General features: G+C 32.8%; 1 protein-coding gene across 4 annotated transcripts in view; it reads left to right on the top strand.

Moving 5' to 3' along the window:
• The window catches only part of LOC129225710 (tumor protein D52-like), a 50,033-nt gene extending 39,752 nt beyond the window's left edge, over window positions 1-10,281 (top strand). For all 4 annotated transcript variants that reach the window (XM_054860196.1, XM_054860194.1, XM_054860197.1 and 1 more), the window contains exons 3-6: window positions 3,751-3,899; window positions 5,166-5,267; window positions 8,169-8,229; window positions 9,689-10,281. In XM_054860196.1, coding sequence (XP_054716171.1) covers window positions 3,751-3,899; window positions 5,166-5,267; window positions 8,169-8,229; window positions 9,689-9,796 — 420 coding nt within the window. In that variant the 3' untranslated portion in view covers window positions 9,797-10,281. The remainder of the gene's footprint in view (window positions 1-3,750; window positions 3,900-5,165; window positions 5,268-8,168; window positions 8,230-9,688) is intronic.
• Window positions 10,282-25,758: the final 15,477 nt, after the last annotated feature.

Raw genomic sequence — 25,758 nt, 5'->3', positions numbered from 1 at the left:
TGCAGAAAGAAAAAAGGTCCAGAAAATTTGTCGCAGAAAGTAAAATAAATTTCTGCCACAGGGCTCTGAACACTCTGTAATACAAACACCCTAGTAATATGAACACCATTTTTAACCCCCTTCATTTATTACCTCTATATACTAAACATGTTCACAATCTGTACTCGGGAATCCCTATAAATTAAATTGTAAGACCTGAAATACCGTCTCAGTTTTATCGCAATGATTGATGAGTATTAAGAAGATGAGGAAGTTGATTATATTTGGCAATATTGCTGCATTTCATAAAATCATTCAGCTGAGCGATATGGGCCTGAAGTTTCTGCCTCTGAATTGCGTATTTCTAAATCTAACCATTTAACACCTTTAAAGTACCTACAAGCAATATGCGGTTGAAAATCACCTGGAAACAATTTTACTCCAATACAGGGGCGTAGCTAGACCCGACTTTCGGGGGGGGGGGGGGGGGTTCTTTTTTTACATATATATATATATATATATATATATATATATATATATATATATAAGTATTAAAGAAATGAGAGGGGGAGGTGTATCTTACATACTTTGGAAAGGGGTGACCCTATTCCGATACTTGTGTCAAACAAAACAAAAGCAAGGAATTTTTTATTTTTTTAATGTTGTGGAAAATTTAACTTTTTTTTCTTTTTCCTTTAATTTAAAGTGAAATTTTCTAGCATTCTCTTGTCAAAATCAGTCTTTCCAAATCAAGGGGAAATCAAATATCTGATGAGCGTGTTCCGTTCATTTCAGTGTGACTGCTTAATTTAGAGGCTAACACACATCTACAAAAGCTGGCATCCCTGAAAGCTAATAGATACTTCCATTTCTGCCTGTAAATTGGATGTTTGACTTTCAATCTCATCGGTGGTCAGAATATAAAGACTATTTTTACTAACTTGGTTTGCACTAAAAGTATGAAATAAAATAAAAAAAGACTTCTTGAATTATAACCCACAAAAAATAAAATTGCTTTTCATATCGTTGTATTTATATGTTGCTTTTTATGTATTTACATTTATGCTAAATCTAAAGCAGTTAATAAAATTTGAGTAAAAAAAGTTAGGGAAGAAATATAGGCGGTAGAAAGTTATTCGCTCAAATGCATACCATCTGTTCTCCTCTCAAGTCTTTATTTTTAATTTTATTAGCCGCTTTAGAATTTACATAAATATCTATTTGAGAGTGCAACAGCAATTTTCGGGTATTATAAACAGAAGTCTTTTTTTTTTCTACTTTTTAATCCGAACCAAGCTAATAGAAATAATCTAGATTCATCTCGTTTTTAAACATTTTATTCATGTAATGCTATGCAGTTTTTCTTTTGAATTAAAATAAAATTACCTTCAGAAGGGTCCGATGGGACTGATGTTGCTTTGCAGACTGTACTTCGTTTTCTTCAGACGACGTTAACTTTCTCTTTTTCGAGCAATCCTTTTCGTCATTTTATTTATTTTTTTTTTGGTTGAAAAAAGCTTGTTATCGGTCTTGCTCGCTTCATTATGCAACAACTTTCACTTAGAATGTACTATTTTAAACAGACTGTACGTTTCCAAAAGAATGTGCAGTAAATACTGGATGAAAAATCAATGTGATTGCAATGGATACTCTGGTTAGCAAAGGTCGTTTTGGCTATGACCTATGACACACACGAGATCAGACCAACAAAAACCTCTATCGTCTCGAATTCCGGTTATGCTATCATTTTCGGATTCAAAGCCCAATGATCTTTAAAGCAGCAAACAAAAACATTTTCTTCAACTCAGAAACAGAGGAATTGTCTTCAAGAGCTGAGGAGGCAGTGGAAAAAAGGGAGAAATGCGTTCCACGAATAGGCTTTCCAGGAAGATTAACTAAAGGACAGTCGTTTCGCGCACTTTCTTGGAAGAAGAGTAAAGGGGTGAAATTCACAGGTTTGAAATGTTAAGATGAACATTTCAATTTCATGTTTAAAGATCATTCAAGTTAAAAACCATTTCGCTCTGTTATCCGGATTAGTACTGTTCTTTGGTAGCTCTCTTTCCTAAAATTGTGATTCCTTAGAAAACCGAAGTGATAGGAGTGAAAAGAAAGTATAAGTTTTTTTCAAGTGATGAAAAAAGGAAAATTGTAGAATACTGACCCGGTTAGATTTGCTGCAATTGCTAACCTCAAGAGCATAAATAATGAATCCAAAAAAAAAAAAAAAAAAATCAGGGACCAAAAAACAATAAAAGACTTCTTGAAAAAGATATGGTTAAAGTTTCTTTTACTGTCAAAATGATTCCTTAAACTCTCAATAAAGCACTAAATAATGTAATAATAGAATAAATGCCTAACAAAACTAATAAAGAGGAATTTTAATCAAGAGCCCACGTTGTCTTTAGTATCGATTTCAAATTTTCACCATCATATTTCAAATTTCTATAAAAAGTCTCTTAAAGCCCCCGTATTAACGTCTTTATCTCGATTTTTTTCTTTAATGTGAAATTCGAAATATAGAGATTCGACTGTATGCAATATTCCCACTGCGCGGCTCATAAAATTAAACATATTTAACAATTTGCAGAATCAATGACAAACAAAGGCTGCATATACGTGGATTTAACAAATCAATCTCATTTCTAAAGCGAAGTGTCAACTTTCACTCAATTATCAAAAAATTGTCGCAGCAGAGGAAGGCGTCTTTATGCTTGAGGGTCACACATGGAGCAGATTTTCAATGGCATTGGGGGGGGGGGAGCGAAATGAATTTTTGACCTTTGTTACTCAGGAAAAAGTCGTTTTGATTTTTTTTCTTTTTCTTTTTTTTCTTTCTCTTCCCTCTTTTTCTCTCTTTTTTTTTGAGAGACTAACGTTTCGGGGGGGGGGGGGGGTTGTCCCCAAACCCCCCCCCCCCTTAGCTACGCCCCTGCTCCAATAATTGGATGATAGCATGTTGCAAGAGAATACACAATGCGAAAACATATTAAAATTATTCTTTTTTAGAGGTATTGTACCAGTAACTGTATTGCAATATTTTATAGTTCGTAGCATAAAACATTTTAAGTTAAAAAAGAAAGAAATGCAAAAGTTTGTCCTACTTAGTTTAATCAGACATTGCACTAGCCACCAATCCAAAATTCAGCACCTCTATCTAAATAACTGGTATAGCTCTCTTTTGGCAAAATACTGAACATAGTCCATTAACACAACAGAATACATATGCATGCATTTCCAGTCTCCCTCTATCATGAACACTCCCATAGTCTGAACACTTTTGGTCATCCCATGAGTGTTCAGAATAGAGAGAGTCAACTGTACTTATTTATTGGGCCTTGGTGGCCTGATCAGTAAGGCGTCAGACTTGTGACTGGAGGGTCCTGGGTTCGATCCTTGCTGGTCGAAGATCCACCGTCTTCAATAATGGTGACTGGGGGACATTAAATATGCTCGTGGTCACAAAGTCGCTCCAAATGAAACAACACTTCTGGGGGTGATGGACCAGGGAGTGCTCGGTTTCTGGTCTTGATCAAAAAATCAGAGCTGTCTTCAGGGTCCCCTTCAACTGGTTAAACCACAAATAGTGGTAGGTCCTTTTGATCTTGAAGTGAAGAGTGTAGGATGTACTTATTTATATATTCAAGAGAGGAGAAATATACTATAAAATTTTCAAAAAAAATGTTTAAATTATTTTCTTGTTTTGTGTGATTAAAAGCTGAATTATGTGATGAACTTTGATTTTAACTTAATGATTTTTTTTTCTTGCAGACTGAAGAAGAAATTAATACTTTGAGACAAGTACTATCTTCCAAAATTAGGAAAATGCAAGACTTGAAACGTAAGCTGGGAATTACGGTTTGGAAAGAATTTCGTGATGACATGGAGCAAGGCATACGCAATATACAGGAATCTCCTGCGTAAGTTTAATACTTTGCATGGAAAAGAAGTCATAGCCAATGCAACCCCCCCTCAAAGCATGACACAACACCACGAAGTCCCCTGCACCTACCATTTTCACGAACCTCTCCCCCCCCCTCAAAGCAGTGGTGCACCCTCTTAAATACTGAAGAGTACACCCCCCCCCCAAAAAAATAAAAGTGCGACTCCTTAAAACAGCCCCCTCCCCCTAAAAATCTAATGGAGCACTCTGTGTGTTAAAATACTAATTTTGTTTACTCTAGTTTTCTATTGGGCTTATTATCGTGACAAACATCTTTCTTTTCTTTGCACATAAATTCTTCTGTTTTTCTCATCAATGTTAAGGAAAGGCATAAATCAATAAGACTCTGACTTAATTTTAATTGTACCAAAAAATATTTGTACAGTGTCCCACTGAGTTTATTTTTCAAAGTATAAATTATCTCAGGCCTTTTAAAAAAGCTCCCCGCAACGGGAGCTGCTTTACGAAGTCATTCTCTTTTTTAGGGGGGAAGGTAGATTACTAGATGTATAAGATACATGAATTTCAATGCATTTATACTTAAAATAGCAAGTAGTATCATAAACAACTGAATATATTGATGATACACAGTTTGATTTTTCCTACCTTAGTATTTTAAATAATTGCAACAAAAATACTGAGTTAAATATGTCTACATAAAAAAGAAGTACTATGCTACATGAACATACTGCAGATATCATGTGTACTTGAAAAATTTTAAATGCAGCAGTAGTTAGTTTTTTCTTAAATTTTTTGCAAAGGACCAGAAAAAAAGTATAGCTTTTACTCTTTTTACAAAAAAGGGGAGGGGGGCACTAATAACTTTTACCACAAAATAAAGTTATGGGAATGGCAATTTAAAATATTTGGTTTTCTTCTCTGTAAAATGTTCAATGTAACATATTTCATCTGTTACCTTTTGTACCTTACTCCCTCAAAATATGGAATTGTGAGTGTATCAAAAGAACCACTAAATAAAAAAGAAATGTCTTAAATGCTAAACTTTTGTTATGCGAAACTTCATTCTTCTGTATATTGCATGTCAAATAAATAAATGACTTTACCTGGAACTTCAACAGAATCCCTCCTTCACCAGCCACATTTTTTTCTTCTTGGTTGTATAGATATGCTACATGTTTATTGTAATATAATTCTTATATTTTCTATTGCAAAAAAAAAAAAATGTGATCAGATTTTAATGAGTTAAAAATATTTCATAAAGTATGAAATTTTTCTTTTTCAGATACCAGAAAACTAGTCAAACTTTAAAAACAGCAAGTGAGAAAACATCAGAAGCATTTGGTACCCTTGGAGCAACCGTTAGCAAGAAACTTGAAGAAGTTAAGTAAGTATTTATGACACCAGTCTCTTCTTTTTTACTCAAGGGTGACCAATCTTAGTGGGAATGGTCCACTATCTGGGAGAGAAAAAAATATATACATACCAGTTTCAATTTTTATAGCACACTGAGCTAGTATGTTGTGGCCATCACAAAACTTTCTTCTGTATCTTATGATTTGCTCAGATCTTGTATAGAAACATAACTTCTAAGTTTTTGCGTCTTCGCAGCCTTCAAAATTTAGGTATTAAAGTTACCGTGTTGGTGTGATTTACTGTGTTGGCAAAATTTCAAATTTATATCCCAATAAGAATAAGCTATAGGATAACGTGAAAAGTGTCCAATAATTTTCAAAATAAAACTATAGTGTATTCAGGAAGAGTTGATAGTGGAAGTAAACAAAAAAGTTGGCTGCTTGACGCCAAATATTGCTACTTTCATGAATTACTCATTGGATTGGCAATTCTTCTCAGGAACATTTTGCTTATCTCATTGGCACTGTTTTCGCCATCCCATCGCGAATCAGACAACAGTACCGCCAAGTGTTATGTTGCTTTGTTTACTTCCACTGTCAGTTCTCGCTGAATTCACTATAGTATTTTTTATGATTGCCTGTTTACTGCAAAAAGCAAATATTTAGTCATGAAAGAACAATTAAAAAACCTTTCTTGCTGGGAAAGCCTCAAAGTATACTAAAACTATTACAAGAACTTCATTTCATAAAATCAAAATCACTGCTTCTTTTCCAATAATACATGAAAAAGAAATGGCTGCTAATCGGGCTGAAGAATTATTGTGCAAGCATGGGCTCAAGATCTGCTTTTAAAAAATTTACTAACCAGGAAACCGTGCAATAGTATATAGAGCATAGTAAAACATGTTTCTGGAGGCATTAATTATTTTCCCTTGTATCCTTGTTGTCAATATATAAGGTCTGTGTAAAGTCTGCCAAAGTTTAAGAAAAGTCACAAAATTCAGCATGTTTTGGTGAATAATGGAAGACATCTTTCACATTCTTTGTAGATGGATATCCTACCAAATGCAGACAGTGAAATTTTGGGCGGGAAATTGGTATCTTCAAATTTTTGTCAATTCTTCATATTTGACCCTTTTTAAATAAATTCAACAGAATGTAAAACCTTATTTCTCGATAATAGGGTCACAAGGGCAAATACTTTTTTCGTAAAAAGTCTGAATATGCCTTTTGATTGCTCCCTATTTCAGCTTTTTTTATACATTGTTGTGATTCCTTGATTTTTTTTTCTTTCAATATTTACATTTTTCAATAAGTTTTCTTGTGCCACTGTTAGTTCAACAATATGCCTCATTGTTACATGTGTGCTGTGGATTAGCTGTACCTCCTTTAAATTATCCAGCAAATGCTGGGAAACTATTTATATAGGTTCTAGAATAATAATTATTTTCTCTGTTGTTATCTATAAAAACTAGGCATACTCATGTGCGCCTTAAATGCTATGGGCAATAATACATAGCTGAAGTTCTAGAATTAGATCTATTAAGTATTAAAGTTTTGTATTGCTCATTTATTTATTTTTACAAACAAGTTCCAGATGATTGTATCTATTAACTGATAACTGGAATTCAGTATTGTTTTGCTAGAAACTCTTATTGCATGCAATCTTGATGTAGTGATATGCAGGGTAACAACTGTTTTTTTATTTGAAACTAGTGGTACACGCACAGCATTGCCCATAATAGAAAAATTAAAAGGTCTTTTGGTTCGCCTGTATATTTACAAATAATGTATGGTGAATTTTCTCGCCAATTGGCTTGTACCCATGTTACGGTTATGGTGTAGTACCCACGTTGTAATAATTTCGTATCTCTCCAGTTGGCTTGTGTCATGTTACAGTTCCACGGTATGATAATTTCGTAATTTACTCATCCATTTTATGATAATTTTGTTCTTAAAATTAGAAGAAAAAAAGAACCACATTGAATTTTCAAAAAAATCGCTTTGATGTGCACACCCCCATGCTACAAACTAACTTTGTGCCAAATTTCATGAAAATCGACCAAACGGTCTAGGCACTATGCGCGTCAAAGAGATCCTGACAGACAGACAGAGATAGATCCTGACAGACAGAGAGACTTTCAGCTTTATTATTAGTAAAGATTACTTATCTCTACAGCTGGATGTTCATTCAATTAAAAATGCTTTAGGCACCTTAATGAAATGAAAGTGGTTGAAAATAAAATTAACTCTTATGCTACATAATAAAAATTCTTAACTGTTTAGGTTTAGAAACATTGGTATATGTATTTGGGGGGGGGGGGCAATTTGTCGGACCTTATGAACTTTTAAAGGGTAAGTGTAACACAACTGAGATCTTCAAATTGAAACTTTTATAAAATTTCAGCTATAATGAACACTGCATTTAAGTATCACTAAATCATAGGTGATTGTAACCACAGAGCTATAGTATAAAACTAGAGTGTGTGCTTCTATATCCGGAAGGCAGAAACTGACTGAAAATGAGGAGAAAGCAGTGCTCAATCAAATGGGGAAGGGGGCTTTACATTGGCCATCTTTTCCACCTCATCATGGTAATGTTCAAGTATGTGTTCAGCTGAGTTTGCACACTTTAGAATGTTATGCTCGCCAAGAGGTACTGATCGAAACCGCTTTCATGTATGCAGCCAAAATATAGCCCTTACGCATGCTCTATAGTTGGGGCAAACCTAACCAGGCATTGTTGTAATGCTGTGAGTAGGATCTGCATAGCCTTCAAAATGCTGTCAGGTTAGGTTTGTTCCAACTATAGTTAAATTCTTGCTCTGTGATTATAACCTTGTGAGTCAGGCAAAGTTGAAACTTTTTTGAAATATTATTCTTGAAAAAATATACATATTTTAATGATTTGTTTTGACTTGTTTAATTTCTAGGCAATCACCTGCTTTCAAATCTCTTGAAGAAAAAGTTGGATCTGCTTATACTAATGTCAAGGTAACTACCGCCCCTGGATCTCAAAAATAGTGCCTCTAATATAAGATCATTCCATTGTTTAACCAATATTGGTGTGGGTATAGAATCTCTCTATTTTGTGGCTGCTTTTCTAGTCTTATGCATGATATGGGTTTCATTTGAAAGTGCTTTTGTGGGAGGGGGAAAAAAATCACATGAAAAAATTGAGGTTTTTAATGTGTTTTCTATGCAGTGCATTTGTGTGTATCATGGCCAGTATGTAAATCACCTTTTTTTTTATAACTACGTATGCATACTGTTTCTGCTTTGATGTGTAATAATTGATTTACCTACCTCTAAACACATTGATTTTAATGACTATTCTTGCACTTGAATAAAAATTATGTAACTTTACTACATTGTAAAAGTCATTTGTGCTTTGTGCAGTTTTTTGAGAGTAAATTTATTAAAGACCCTCCTCCACCCCTCCCCTTCTCTACTATCTTTCCATGTAAAAATTCTCTGCTAATCTTAACTTCTGCTTTTAAATTTCATCAGGACCTTTACATGCATTTATTGTGCTTTGCTTCTTGCATCATTTTGGTCTTTCGTTGAAAGAAATACTAACATATAATCACTAGCATAAATTTTCAATGGATAAATTTAAAATATCATAGGATTAAGAGTGTTTTAACTCGTACTAAGGTGTTGGCTGTCTGGGTTTTTCTGAACTAAACATGAATTACTATCATTCTGTTAGTAGCATATTTTAATGACTTTAGTTGAATATCAAATATATTTTATTGTTTTATCAATATTTAAAAGTTTATTTTAATTCTTACATTCTGCAAGATATGAGTATATTAACCATGATATTCTCTTCTCTTTATAAAATATTTGGTTAATTTTCTAGATGTATGTATAAATATTTTTCCTTTTATTCAAAACTCTTAATCTAATCTGTTTTGTAGTTTGTTTTATTTCTATGGTATTCCTGTACTGTTCAGTTTGAGAATATGAATTAAATAAGATTAAATTGAATTAGGTTGCTTAATTTATTTTTTTTAGTTTAGAACATATTTTACTTTTAAAAAAGTTATGTAATCAATAACCATCAAAGCACTTCTTCAATTTTGAGTTTATTTTTTATATAATATTTATTTATTAACTACTCCTTTTTAAAGAATACTTTAGAATAATCTCTTTGTTGTTGTACATTTATTATCTAGCATGAAAATGTTATTTCTCTTAACTATGGCAAAATTATTTGTGTAAAAGCTAGTTTATTGATGCTTTAAAAAATGCAATGCAATTTACTTTTATCATATTTAAAAATTCTATCTGGAGATACATTTAAAAATAATAATAATAATAAATCTTTTTATTGGGTTCTTTAAATCACTATCTTTGCATTGCAACTTTTGAAATTATATACAGTTACATTTATATTGATTAAGCGACTCTGTTTCACCACACAATTTTGTAATTTAACATTTTTTAGACCAAAGTTAGTGGAACAAGTTCTAATGAAACCAATCCTAGCCGAAGCAATGGAGAATCACTTATTGATAAAATAAGTGGAAGCCCAAACTCTGCTGAACATTCATAACCAGTAATATTCACAAATGCATGCTCTTTGTTCAATTTTCTCTACAGCTTTCAAGCCCCTGGTATGCTTTTTTTTTTTTTTTCAGTTTGTCATTATTCTTGATCCAAACCATTGTTTATTCCTTTTTCTTTCTTTCGTAACTTCAAAAATTGCTAATTTTGTTTGATGTAAAATTAATGTTTTCAGAGTTCGGTTGAACCTTATTATTTTGGTTTTAAGATAGCATAAAATTTTAATAAGTGTTTTGGATTTGTACATAATATTTGATCTGAAAAGTTTTTTTTTTTTTTTTTTGTTATTTTAATTATTCAACATTGTTATCTCATTCCATCGTGTAAAACTCTTAATTGACCTTTGCTTATTTTTAATGAACTTGTTTATTCAAAATTTTGTTGAATTATTTTGGATCATGTTTTCTTGAGATTTTTAAAGTTACTGAATTTGGTAAGATATTTTTATGTGAATTATTTTCATCCTAAAAAAAAAAAAAATATATAAAATATAAATTTTTTCTCTTTTTTTTTTTTTTTGATCACATGTGGAATTATTTCCTCCTTCTGCTTTGAACGTATTTCATTTTCAAATATAGTTAAATATCTTGTATTTTATTTTAAAATTAAAATTATTCACATGACAAAAAAAAAAAGAATATTTACTAATTATTTGTTGCTTTTACATTTGGTTCATTATTTACATAAATTTGTTGTCAAGTGGTATATTTCCTAAGAAAATGTTGGTTATTGTCTTCTATTCAAAGAAAGATATCTTTCCTAATGCTGTGAGTTACTGAAATGTCTTCCTCTATTTTTGATATGTAAATGCATTAGCTTGTTGTTATAGTTGAGATTATACATTGCATTGAATTTTAAAAGACCTGTGGGAAAATTGTATAGTGTTTGAAATTTTTGAAGTAATTCTTTACAAGTGTATACACGTGTGTACGATGCAATTCAAAATGTATTTTTAAAGAATCTTGATGATATTTATTTGTTCTACTATTTTTATGTACCAGAAAAAAATATTTTTTGTATTTATAAAATAAGTGATATATATATGTATGTATATTTTTTGAAAACATTAATACTTTGTTATGCAAATAAATTCAATGAAGATAAATGCTCTTTGTAACTTTTTTGGTGTCTCTTCATGGTTGAAATTTTGGCTTAAATTCAGTGTTGTAGTTTAAGAGGGGGGGGTAACGCTGTTCCCTAAAATATTTGGTCATTGTAAAAATATTACAAATACATTTTAAAATTACAGTAGAGTCTCGAAAATCTGAGGTAATTGGGGCTCGCCCCACCTCGGATTACTGAAAACTCGGATTTTCAGAAAAATTTTTTGGACTACATTAGGACAAGCGCTGTTTACTGCCTTATGCTCTGAAAAGGAAATATTGCCTCCTCTAAAAATTTGTCACTGAAATATCAACATTAATTTATGTTTTAATTAACCCCAAAGGAGTTTTGATTAGTTTTTTTTTCTTGATGTCTGCACATACTAGCGTTTAAATTTGCAGGCAACCAAAAACTGCTGTTTGATTGTCCTCGAATAAGTTTTGATGAGTTTCGTCGTGACATTTGTTGCTTAGTGTTAGCATACGTATGTACCTCAGGTAATACAAAAACGTTAGTCACAGAAGGATAAAATTTCATATATATGCTTCGTACAGCATCAAGTTTTGCAATTTTGTTTTAAATTGCAATCGGATATTCCAAAAGAGCTGTTTGTTCGTCCTTTGGGGCGAAACAATGTTTTAATTTCAAGTTATTTTTTGTATCAACCTGCTTCTTACTTTCTCCAAGGCATTTCTTAATCCATCTCTAACAGTCAAATAATATTTCATGTCACTTGGCAAGTGTTATTGACATAAACCTTTCAATTTATTTTCATTACCTTATCTTATTTTCTAGGGAAGTTCTACATAGCAAAATATTTACATTCTCAGATTAAAACATTTTTTGTCCATAAAATGTATGCCTTAAAAATATCAACAAAGCACCTCGGATTAAGCGGAACCTCGGACTTTTGAGATTTGGATTTTCGAGACTCGACTGTAGTTTCAAACCGCAATTTTCTTTTTGATTTTTTTTTTTTTTTTTTTTTTTGAATTAACTGTCTAGGAAACTCAAACTGACCTTTTTTGGCTTCGTAAAAATTCCTCAACCCTCCCACCTGCCCTGCTAAAAGATGAGTCCATCCAAATACAGGGTGTCCATAATTAAATGACCCTACTTTAATGTTGTCTAGCTCTATTTCTATGAAATTAATGAAATTTTGGTGATGACATAATGAAGGAATTTGGAATTGAGAAAATGAAAAAAAAAATGTTTAAAATTTCATCGCCAGAGGGAGTTTTTTCAGGGTTCGTACGCCCATGAAAAAACCTTGAAAAGTGCTTGAAAAAAGAATGTTCATTTTCAAGTGCTTGAAAAAAGAAAGTTCATTTTCAAGTGCTTGAAAACCTTGAAAAAGTTTTAAAACCTTGAAAAAGTTTCTTAGTGCTTAAATTCTCTCAAAAAACAACGAATTGTGCTTAGAAGTTTTAAAAAAGTATTTCACCAATGCGATTTTCTGAACATGTGTTCAGTATGCAGCATCGCGAAAAATTGCTTCCGTGTTTGGGATTTCAATCCTTTTGCATCTTGTAAATATTTTGATGTTTTTTACAACCGAAAGATATTTTGACATATGGTACCTTAGATTAGTTTATTTTTTTGTTTAATTTCATTAATTGACAAAGAAATTAATTACGAAACCATGACAACATTGAACTTACTCGGGTTTCGCGGAAAATTGCTCTTGTGTTTGAAATTTCAATCTTTTTGCATCCTGCAAATATTTTAATATTTTGGCTAATCAAATGTTAGTTTCGCATATGCTACCTTAGATTAGTATATTTTTTGTTTAATTTTAATGAAAAACAAATAAATTTATTTCATGGGAAACATGCCACGTCGAACGAACTCAGACTTTGCGAAAAATTGCTTCTCGTGTTTGAAATTTCAATCTTTTTGCATCTTGCAAATATTTAAATATATTCACTAATCGGATGTTATTTTCATATTTGCTACCGTAGATTAGCATATTTTATGTTTAATTTCAGTAAAATATAAGTTTATTTTATGGGAAACATGACAACATTAAACTTAATTCGCGAAAATTTGCTTCCCTTGTTTGAGATTTCAATCCTTTTGCATTTTGTAAATATTTTTATATTTTTGGCAATTAGTAGTTATTTTGACACTGCTACATCAGATTAGCTTATTTTATTTTTTTATTTTAATAACTAAAGAGTTAAAGAATTTATTACCTTGGTCTTGTTTAATTATTTGCTTATTTATTTTTGCAATTTTGAATGATTATCTTTACCTAATTTTTGGTCATAATAGATTTTTTTTTTTAAATTAAAATTTCAGCAGTTGAGCACCTAAAAAATTAACTTAAAGTTTGTATTTTAAATATTAAGTTGATTTATATAATTTTATTTATAAGTACATCATTTTTTTATGTCTGCTAAAATAAATAAGGTGTATAACAGGGGTGGTTGTGTTATGATTATTCACTTGAAATCCAGTAGTGTTCGTTTTTATGCTTTTACCTCCCTATATCTCCAATTTTCCCCTTTTCCTCAAATGTTCAAAATTACTACTTTATTAAGGTTGTGGGTACTTGGAGCTTACTGAAAGAGGCTTTAATCAGCAAAGGGGTAGATAGTTTAAGGAGGGTCATTCATCTTCATTTGGATCTAATAAATTGACCGGTACCAGCCTAGCTAGGCCCAGTGCCTGTTGCTGGTTATCAACAGGCAGTGGGCAATGGGCATGGTATTTCTATACAGAATATTTTGACTTAATAAACTATTTTATGAATTTAATGCATAGCAAAAATTATTGTTGTACATATGTATATTCAAGTAATAGGGGTTTTAGTTTTAAAAATTATTCCCCCCCCCCCTCGCCCCATTTTGCTTTTTGAAACTTTCAGGTAATTTTTTATGAACTCGCAAATCACAATTACACCTGAATATTATTGCCTTTCTAAATTTAAATTCTAATTTCAACAATAACCCATTTTTTCCCAAAATAAAACTACTTTTGTCATAATATATGTCAACTTCTTGTGAATCTTTTCAATTTCGAAATATGGCTCTATAAATCTGAACTTGCACATTTATTGTCTATTGCAAGTTAATCAATGAAAGCTGAATAGGCTCAAGTTTGCATTCAGAGTATTTATCACTGCTTAAGCTGCTTTTGTATATTTTGAGGTGTAGAGACTGGACTGTGAACTTTCATAAACTTTTCTTACTTCCTAATTTTTAAATTTACTCGAGGACAGTTGAAATGCCTTATTGGCTGAACAGCTAATAAATACATACGAATAATTGATTTGCATACTTATAAATGATTTGCAAACCTAATATTTTTAGAACTTAATAGTGCAAACTGAAATAACTTTCTGGGTAGTGTTTTTGTCCTAACCACCCTTATATTGTAATAAACCACTGTATAGATATTGGAAATAAATGTTGAAACCGGGGGGGGGGGGGGGGGAGTGACTTCAAAAACTCCTCTCTGGCAATGCCATTGAACTTGGGTATTTTAGTTTCTTCCCATAAAAGTTAAAAGCACTTATGAAAGGTTTTTTTTTAAAGTACTAATTTGCTGATTCTGGAAAATATACAAACCTCTGACTGCTGCAACCTTTGAAAAACCTCAAAATTAAACCTCTTGGTATCTGCTTCTCTTTATGATCGAACTTTTCAAACATTTTCAGAAAGACTTTCAACGCAGTAGATCTTTCATCAAAGCGTCTCTTGTTGTAGAAAAAACAATTTTGTTTTCCTATACTTTTTTGTATTATTGCCTTATTTCTATGTGTTTGTAGTAAATGAAATCTGCATACAATATTTTTAGTACAAATTTATGATATTGCCTTGAAAACAAAATTTTTTACCTTGAAAAGTACTTGAAAAGTGCTTGAATTTTTTTCTGCCTAAAGGGTATGAACCCTGTTTTTACAAAACACATTATTTCCCCATGATCAAACTTCGATCCATGTGATTTAAAATTTTGGAGGCGTTTGAAACATCTTCTAAATCATGACTGTCCTACAACTTTAGCATACTGCAATCAACTGTTGCAGAACACACTATCTCACAATTCCAGAAGGTAGATGAAAATGATAGCTGTCATATTGAACATTTTTGATGAAAGATTTGTTTTAAAACCATCATAAATGTATAATAAATTTTGTAAACTCATAAAAATGCTTCCTCTGGCAGCAAAAGCTTAAAAATTTTTTTTAATTGCTCAAACAAATTCCCATCTCTTCATTAAGTTGTGCACAAAGTTTCATTAATTACTGAGCAATGCTTTCGCCACTAGACCACTTTAAAGAGTAGAGTCCTTTAATTATTTACACCTTGTATATTTGCCCAACTACAGCACTGTAGAAATTCATATAACGGTTTGCAAAAAACTTTCTTGCTATCTTACCAGATTTATCTAGGTAATGTTTTTTAAGTCTCCCCCTCCCTCTCCCACTATGCTTTATAGTTTATTAGCAGTACCTGCAAAGCGATGCCTGTGCTAAAAATTTAAAGAAAATCCGTTGAATTAAAGAAAAACCAATTACATCAAAATTACATTTGCAGTAGCTTTCAAATGTAAAAAACTCCATAATTCATCGCCAAATTCGCCAAGCGACTTTCTAATTAAAAAGGAAATCAATTAACATACACACAATGAATTTAAAATAAAGTAATGACAGTAAAATATTCATAAGCAACAAAGGCAACTTCCTCCAAAATGTTTAAAAAGAAAGCAATTGAAAAATTGTCTGGAAAATGGACCTAGTGTTATAGCAATTTCTCGAAAGAAGCCTTGAAAATTGGCTCAATTAGAATCGCTTATATCTGCTGTTCTAATTAATTGAGAAAAATGGAACAAACATCATCTTTTTCGGAAAGGAAAACTCTTTCCAACGATATATAATGTTTTGGGGTGGGTGGATTTTTTACTCCCTAATTAGCCGAAATTTAGCTTAATTAGTTAATTTTAAAAAAAAAAAAACTAATTCCAAATTTAGAATTTCGGCTTCAAGGTGCACGGGCCCAGGGTACGCTCGAATTTTTGTGCCAAGTTTCAGGTCTGTAGGTGCTGTGGGGTCTTCTGGACATCGGGTACAAAGAAACAGTCTTTATATATATATAGATATAGATATCTATGGCCCTGTTTATGCACACTCCGGCTTCACCCCGGGTTGAAGCGGAAGGTGGATAAAAGGGGGATTGCAGCCAGGTTGATGGGACGACCTGTTTTTGTCAAATCGTGGATTCTCCTTTACGCCCATGCATTACTTTGTTTTAAGAACTATTAATTGAAAATTAATCAAAAAAAAAATATTGTACGATATCCTTTTTTTTTTTGCGCGCGTGTCTTTTTTATAGTTAAATTGAGCATTAAAAAACATATTGCAGAACTTTTCTGAAAATAATTTGGGGCATAATGGGTTAATTACTTATCACAACTACACTGTGAATAATATCATATTTCAATATGAATCCTATTATTTCATCCTTTTAATTTATTACTTGAACTTCATAAATTTAATCAAAAGTATCTTGTCACAAAATGCAATAGCTTTTACTAATTTCAACTACGGATCAGCATTGTGAGAACTAGCAATAATCAGTAAATTGTGTAGAAATATGTCCGGATCTTCTCAATCCATTTCTAAATTAAAATTTTTGCCTTTTGTGATTGTCAATATCATGGCCGCACTTAAGGGGTGGGTTTTTAGGGTTCCAACCCCCTCTAAAATTTTCACAACTGTCCCGAAATATGCTTTTATTATACTTTTTTCTGAAAAAATTGTTTCAAATTGATTTATTTTTATTAATTGATTTTATTTTGGTTTTCAATTTCATTTAAAAATAAAATTTTTATTGGCGAAACACATATAAAGAAGCATTATCACCAGTAATTACTTTTAATTGTACTTGTGGGAAAAATCCGCCAATAATCCTTCAATGTAGGTGGAGGGAATTCCGTCCTGCATTGAACGCGGCTTGAAGCCGAGTTGGATGCATAAAACGGCCTTATTCCGCGAATCTGGGTTGACGCCGGGTTGAATCCAGCTGCCTAAGCAGGGCCTTAGATACATGGTGGGAAATGGTGTCCCTTTTAAGTAGGGTATAGAATATCCCCAATTTTAGGGGGTCCGAGAGTTTCTCCCCCGGAGGAATTTTCGTAAAACAGGTATAAAATTCTGCATTTTGAAGCCTTATAAGCGGTAATTGGAACTACAAAAATCTAAGAAAGGAACAAAAAACAAAATACTCTTTTGCGAATTACGATAATACAGAGTAAAAATTATTTTCGGGTTGACAAATCAGTGTTAGCAGTCCTCAGAGAGAGACAGCGAGGAAGAAGAAAAGATTATGCATTGTTATTTGCTTACGTCGACTGTCGGTTCAATTCAATTAGTTTTTGATCACGCCTTCAACCCACCCACCAGAGGCGGATCTAGAGGGGGGCCATGGGGGCCATGGCCCCTCCCAAAGCCTTGTGATTGTAGGAATTTTTTTTAAGAAAAAAAAAGAAAAAAAAATTACGAGAAGATAACAAAATTTAACACACGTGTTTTACTGAAAAAGAAGCATAGGCCTTAATTGGGAGACAAATTATATCCCTACCCTCAAAACAAAACGTTTATTTCCAAAAATTTTCGCCATCTTTTACATTATTTTTTGATTCCAACTACAGACACTTGGACGATCTCTAAATGCTGCTGTTCTCAGAGTATACCTATTGTTCATAAGACCAAAGAGAGCATAAATTTTCGTTTTTATGGCTTTAATTTCGAAATTAGGGGGAGAACCCGCTTTTCCCATGCCCTTTCACAAATGCCTTGATGTGTAGCAAAAAATTGAATTTTAAGTCTTTTATTTGGAAAAAATGTGAACAGAAACTAGCTTATCCAGACCTTATCAGTTAACTTGCTTAAAAGCAACTTAAATGAAATTTTTTTAGCTTCAATTACAAACGATCTTTGATAGGACCCCCTCCCTCCCTAGTTTATACCGTGATGATAGCTTTAAAAGGAGGTTTTTGGAGGAGCTCACGAATTTTCCATCCCTTTCTAAAATATGTATAAATATAGTTAAAAATCGAATTTTTAGAGACTCAAATGCAAAATATTTACAGGAAGGAAGGATTCTAAGCACCTTCACTCTTCCTTAAATGTAAGCAAACATTACCTAAAGGTGCATTCTTGGGATGGACAGCTGAAGAGCTATAAGAGCATTCATAATGACAGAATATTTTGGTTTCTAAGCTTTATTTTCAAAAACTATTTTGGGGCCAGCATCTGAAACCTGACCTTTCTCGGTACATCATCAAAAATGGACAAAATGCGTTTTTAGTTTCCTAATTTTCAAAACTTACTCGGCAATTTAAATTTTGAAGCATTTTCAAGGGAGATTCCTAAATCCATAACCTCATCTAATGTCTCGATACACCGAAAATTGAGTTTATAAAACTTCATTTCAATAAAATTTCTGGGAAGTTCCGAGTTAGTTCAAAAATTTTGAATGGCCCCTCCCAAAACAATCGGCTGGATCCGCCACTGCCACCCACTAATACAACAATGAATTAAATACAAAATGATCAATAGTAAAAAATGCTTCAAAAGAAATGGTGCACAGATTTAGAAAATGGGTAACAACAGAGAAACATGCTGCCCATTTGGACAATTCATATTTTATACACTTGATAAGAAATAAAATTGAAGCACCCTTTGCTTATGAATTTCTAAGACTCATCTAATCTTCTTCAAGGACTCGAGAACAATTAAAATTATTTAAGGCACTTCATTTGCCCTTTCCAGTCTCTGAAATTTAGTACTAGATTGTACTGTTTTAGTGTTCTTTCTAACTTTGTAAGAAACTACTACTTTAAGTTTAGAAGGAAAAGAAAGATTTCTCATTGCAACAACCCTTTTTTTTTTTCAATTACAAGCAGTAAGAAAAGGAATAGAGGTAGTGTTTTTTTCCCCCCGGGCTTAACAGATTAACAATATGCAGTAGAACTAACATAAAAGCATGCAATACAAAATAATTTCCAAAATACTGCCCTTCATTCGGGATTAAATAAACAAAGATATGAAACATGTGAGTCACAAAAGTTCATCTCAAGTAATATGTTACAGAAACGTGAGAACCAGGGTTTTTACATTTTTTATGCAGGATGAGGCAACAAACAAAATTTACCATTCTATTTCGGCTGTGGCGGCTCGTGGGAGGGGCCCGTGCCCTTCACTTTTCTTTTTTTTTTTTTTTTTTTTTTTGTGTGTGTGTGAACGTGTATGAAATTTAAAAAAAAAATGTATCGTTTTTTTATGCAGATTATCTATTACAAAAGTGTAAAATTAATGAGTTGCGGATTATACGTTGCTGCGGATTATCTGTGCGTGTGTGAGTTTTTTTTCTTCAACACCAACGCATTAAACCTCAATATTTGCAGCAGGATTCGCCGAGACCGTTACTCTGCCGGTATGTTGTTTATTTTACATTGGCTTGAATGTTCTTTGCTCGATTCAGGCTATGAAAAATATACAACATACAGTAAATAGAGAATCCTTCATTTGCACAAGAGAGACCGTTTGCTCCTTTCTTTGCTCTTTGTCTTCAAGTAATTAGCGTACTATAATAACAATTTAGAGAAGAAATAATCATTTTTTAGATTATTTTTTTGTATTAGATTTGAACATACCTTAAAAATTACTACTTCTTCGCGTTTTTAATTTAGTTGCTAAAATTGTATGTTAAATCATCGTGATATCCGCGAATTATACAAAGATTTTTTTTTTCCCATCAGTCCGATTTTAGGACTTTAATTTTGAAAAAAAATCCAGGGGAGAGCTCTAGAGCCCCTTCCTGTAAAAATCTTGAAAATTTGTCGACAATTGCAATTTCGAAAAATTGGAGGGAGGTGGAGAAATTGATTTTTATTTATTTTTCAAAAAATGAATAAATAGAACGATCGGGGAGAGTCTTGGAGCCCCGTCCCTTACCCTAACGTCAATAAATATGAACTGTAACTGCGTTTTAAGGCATCAATTTCTACAAATTTCCGTGGAGTCCCCTGTACCCTTCTTTCCCCTAACATCATCAAAGACGTCTAAAATTGCGATTTTAAAATAAGTTTCAAAATTGAGAGATTTGATAAGCAAATCAATCAAATTGATGAGATTTCTTTCCTATTGTCAGTGGCGGCTCGTGGGAGGGGGCCTGGACCCCCTCACTATTTTCAGACAATTTTTTTTACATATTTTTTTTTTTATTTTCCCTTTTTTTGTGCGTACGTGCTTGAAATAAAAAAAAATTATTGTAATCTTTTCCTGCACATAATCCGCGGATTATCTGTTAAAAATGTAAAATTAATGAGATGTGGATTATACGCCATCGTAGATTATTATTATTTTTTTTTTCTTCCCTCAACACAACGCATTGAACCTCAATATTTACATCAGGATTCGCAGAAACCGTTACCCTGACTGTATGCTGTTTATTTTACATAGCTTGAATGTTCTTTTTAAGCGATTCAGGCTATGTAAAATAAACATACGGTAAAGGAAGAAGCGTTCATTTGCACAAGATTAGACCGTTTGCTCCTTTCTTGACTCTTTGTCTTCAAGTTGTTAGCGTACTATAATGATAATTTAGACAGAATTGAAAATGAATTTAATTTTATTTATTTAACAGAAATAATTATTTTGAGAAAGTTTATATATTACTAGCATTCCCGTACCCTCTATTGCTCGGGTAATGGAATTAGCAGGGGTTAACAGTGCTTGGTGCACCTAGTTTCGAAAATCCCCTATAATAATTACTTATTACCTATAACTTTTTCTAATTTGGGGAGGATCCCGGGGACCCTGGACTCCTTATATATATATGCCCTTGTCCTTAACCGATCTTTAACTGTTATTAACGATCCTTTTAAAGTATTGATTATCTTTGCAAACAGAAGTCATCCACATTTTATTGTTATACCTATGTTTAAGCTAGAACTTCTTTGTATACAACATTTTTAGTTTTTTTTTCTGTTGCTAAAATTATTAAACTGCTTGATGAACTGGCTTTGGAGCAAGCTACATAACATTGGTCGTGTGAAAAAAAGTCTTCTCTTAAATCGATCCCTGCTACTTTTAATGTCTGTCCTTGTGACTTATTAATGGTTATTGCAAAGCAAACTTTAACAGGAAACTGCACTCTTCTAAATTCAAAAGGATAGTCCGCCTGTGATGATGTTCTTAAAAACTTCGTTTCTAGTTTTGAAAAAATAAAAGCAAAAGACAGAAACATTATGATTTGACTTGAGAAAAGCCTCGAAGAATCACGTGAGAAGCAAAAACAATATCAAATTTATAGTTCGCTATCGATCAAAAGTTGAGATGAAGTACTGAATAATGATTTGAATGGAGGAAAGCCTTCGAAAATAAGGGATTTGAATTTCAATGACAGGTTTTTAATTTCGCAGAAATTAAGGGGTTTTAATTAATTTCTCCCGAACTAATTGAGATTTCGAAAAAATCCTTTCTTAGTGGTTACTTTTGTAATCATGCGGACATGCCTACCAAATTTCAAGTCTGAAGCTTCAGCGGTTTCGGCTGTGCGTTGATATATATATATATATATATATATATATATATATATATATGTATATATATATATACAGGGTGTCCCAAAAGGTCGTTTACAAACTTAACATGCTGGCCTGTCATATCATGATGAACAAGATTAACATAGTAACATACATTCGCAAACACAATGCTGGCGCACTAAGTGCACACTAAGTCAGACAATAACGGATGCACAACATGTCGCATATTTATCACACAATGCCGATTTTACACAACATTTTAGTTTCGAAGGAAGGTTTATAGCTGTTGTTGAATTTTGCTGCCTTTAGCTGTCATACACGCGTCACAACGACTAAGTAACGACCGTCGTAATAACGATCCATTCTGACAAGATTTCACCGATCGCTGCGTTGTCGTTGCAACGTGATTATAAGAGCTGGCGGGCCGCAAATTTTAGCAACTGCTTTAAGCTTTGCTTAAAAATTAAAATTTTGTGCAAAACCGTCTTTGTGTAATAGATATGCGACATGTTGTGCATCCGTTAGTGTCTGACTTTGTGTTCATGTAGTACGCCAGCATTGCGTTTGCGAACACATTTTCCTGTGTAAATCTTGTTCATCATGATATGAAAGACCAGCATGTTAAGTTTGTAAATGACCTTTTGGGACACCCTGTATATATATATATATGTTATCTCAGGACATTGATTTTTATATATTAAGATAAGAATATTTTTAAAAAATTCTTTTTTTTTAAATCAAAAACCGGTTGGAGGGGGGTAAGGGCATCTATACTCTGGCCCCCTCACTTTTTCAAGGCACGAGCCGCCACTGCTATAATGTAAAAGTGTAATTAAACTTGTCATTGTAACAAAATTTATACTATTAGTTGTATGTTTAATTTCCTATACTCGCAGAAGATTAATTTGAACATTGATGACTTTAAAATCGCGATTAAATGTAAAGGGTGGAAAAAATTGAATTTGCTCCACCAAAAAAATCGGCCGGTGTTGGTACTGCATTAGCCATAATTATGGACTTAGTTTACTTTGAGGGGGAGGAGCGAAAAGGGTTTATACATGTTTAGAAAAATTTATCCCAGAACCCCCCCACCCCGCCCCATTTTAGAAAATCCTGCATATGCCATTGATCTCAAGAGCTACTGAACCAGTTTCAGCAAAACCATCCAACATTTAGAATCCACACATGGTCATGAACAACACATGCCAAATTTATTACACATGCATTTTTACTTCCTTTTACAAAAAAGGAAGTATTGTATTCGCGAAAAAAATTTCACTCAAAAATCGGCCTTAATTTCCATTTTCCCCACCCCCGAATGAATGTTGAGTTTTTTTTTCGACCCGACCACACGTGGATATATGCCTAGGAACCTACAGACACCCGAAACATCGGTTTTGACGACCCCCGAGTTAATTACAACGAATTTTCTCGTGACGTCTGTATGTACGTATGTATCTCGCATAACTCAAAAACGGTATGTCCTAGAAAGTTGAAATTTGGTATGAAGACTCCTAGTGGGGCCTAGTTGTGCACCTTCCCTTTTGGTTGCATTCGGGTATTTTAGGCTGTGGGACGAGGCCATAAAAGATGCTTAAAAACATGGTTTCGTTTGCCAACTTCGGGGACTACAAAAAGTGATATTTTTCTGAATCCTTAGTGTTTACAGATGAAAAAAACCCAATGTTCACAAAAAAATAGTATCTCATAATTTTTTTACCGACCATTAGAGATACATGAAAAGGAGTGAAACTGACAAGAAAGAGGCAGACAAATTGTAAATACATAAAAAATATTGTGCATTTACATTTAAAATATTATGCATGTACATTAAAAACATTATGCAGGTACTTCAAAAAATAGTTTTTTTCAAGAAGCAAACTGTTCATTCTGAAGTTTCATCGTCAGAATCACTGAATTCATCTATCCTGTTTTTGCGTATAGAGTTATCTTCCTCCTGAGAGTTTATACAGCTACAGTCACTAGAGGAAAATTATGTGCATGAACAATTTTACGTTTTGCATGTACTACATCTCTTCGAAGGACACGGAGTTTTCGGGTATGCACAGGAGACTAGTTTTTAAACATTATCTGATGCAATGAAAATAGTGCTCCATTGTATTTCAATACTGCCCGCATTTATAGTCCATCCAATGTTCTGATGAACTGTGAGCATTGATTAAATCAGTGGTGCTCAACCTACAGCCCGCGGATCAAATCTGCTCTTTGAAGCTGGCCCATGTGCCCTAAATACATTCTAAAACCTTCCAAAAATACTAGTAATCTTCTTTCGGTGTCATGAATTTTGAAGTCAAGTAGTCATAAATTGATTTCTGAAACACAGATGCAAAAAAATAAGCATGTAGTAATAATGACAGCAATTTTGGTTTGTATAATTGTCTTTCGTTTCCCTTGTTTTCCCATGCTATCTAGGAAAACTTAAATCATATGAATAAATTTGATATTTGTACTGATCCACGAGATTCCTATTAATGTGAGTTGTGGCCCGCAAGTAAAAAAAAGGTTATTCACCACTGGATTAAATTATTCAAGCATCAGCAATGAATATTTGCTTGATAGTTAGTGCAGAAACGAGGGGATAGGGTAAGAGTCACAGTCCGGAATTAGTTCTTTTTCACTCCAGCTCCGCAGTCCTGGTAAAAGCATTTGCGCTTTAAATTCATTTCATTTTGATTCAGTCTAATTAATCTCTGACTTTCGTCAATGTTAAGTCTATGAGATATAGTATTTCTGTATTCATTAATTAGTTTCATTTTTGTTTCTTGTCACCAAAAATTGAGAATGTATTCAGAATCTACTCCATTTTGTCAACTTTTGGTGACATAAAATAATTTTTCGCGCTGTCGTTAATGTTAAAAAAAATTTAACTCTCGAAAAAATGCCCTTAAAATGGCTAATTAAAAAAAAAATCTTTTGTAAAAATACTGTCATCAAGAGCTTTTTCCAATAAAGTTTTTCTTAAACAAATCCGCCTTTAAGTTTACATTTTATATTTGCCTTAAATTTTTCCCGCAAGCGCTGACATACAGTGCTTTGAACTGTTCAAAGTTGAACGAAAAATTATTCAAATAAAAAAAAATGAAATACCGGAATGAGGTGTCATCGGGGAGATCTTTCAAAAAGAAAAAAAACGAGCTGATGTGTGCATCACACGACTTTCTTTTACTCCACTTTAATGTAATTTTCCCATTACTGGCAATTTTAATGTGATTCAATAGTTCACTCTCTAAATATCACCAACAGTGGCGAAAGAAACCAGATTTTAAAAAAAATCTCCAAATTTGTCGCCAAGTTGGAGACAAAACTTGGCGACCAAAAGACTGGCGATATCTCGCCAAGTATCCGCCAAACTATAACACCAGTTGAGTTTACATCGAAATTAACAATGATTTCCTCCCAAAAAGGGGCAAAAGACCCCTTTAGAAACACCCGAATGCAACCAAAAAGGGAGGGGAACAACTAGACCCCACTAGGAGTCTACGTACCATAGTTCAACTTTCTAGGACATACCGTTCGTGAGTTACGCGACATACATACGTACATAAGGAAGTCACAAGAAAACTCGTTGTAATTAACTCAGGAATGGTCAAAATAGATTTTTGGCGTGTCTATTCGCAACTCCAACGAACTATAGGGGGCACTGAAGTCACTGTCTAATGGCGGAATTGAAAACTAAAACAAACGCACATGGTAACGAAGAAAATGCTAAAAGTGTTGTGATTTTTGTTCGTACATATGATTGTTTCGCTTTATTCTTTTTAAATTAATTTTCAAAGTCTTGTTGATATTCTGGCCCACGTAGAAAGAAATGAGAATTCAAGAAGCATTACTAAACGTCAAACATTAATGCAAAGTACGTAGTTCGTAGTTCTAAGCAGCCATTTTCACGATGTTGAATTCGATATTTATCAATTCTTGATAAAACTAAATAATAATTGTGGCCTGACAAGAATAACAATTAATGCTAGAAAATTTAATATGACATTACAAATTATTACCAAAAGAAGATGATACTTCTTTGCTTTGCTTTGGCTAGCGCTTGTTTTCCATTTGTAGCTGAGTTATTTCTCTTGAATTCCCGAATCGGTTAATTTAAAAATTTTCTGTTTCGATTTTTCTAATTTCTGAGTTACGATTTAATTGTGTCATGTTATGCAAATCATCAACAAAATTCTCACGGATATATGGTGGCAGTTTTCTTTTCAGTTGATTGACAATTATTTCTTTTTACTTATCGAATTCTGTAATCTTACTACCATTTTATTCCACTCA

Source organism: Uloborus diversus, chromosome 7, assembly GCF_026930045.1.
Source record: "Uloborus diversus isolate 005 chromosome 7, Udiv.v.3.1, whole genome shotgun sequence".
In the NCBI taxonomy this organism is placed as follows: domain Eukaryota; kingdom Metazoa; phylum Arthropoda; class Arachnida; order Araneae; family Uloboridae; genus Uloborus; species Uloborus diversus.
The sequence above is the reverse complement of the archived record's forward strand: the minus strand, read 5'-3'. Positions and strand labels throughout refer to the sequence as shown.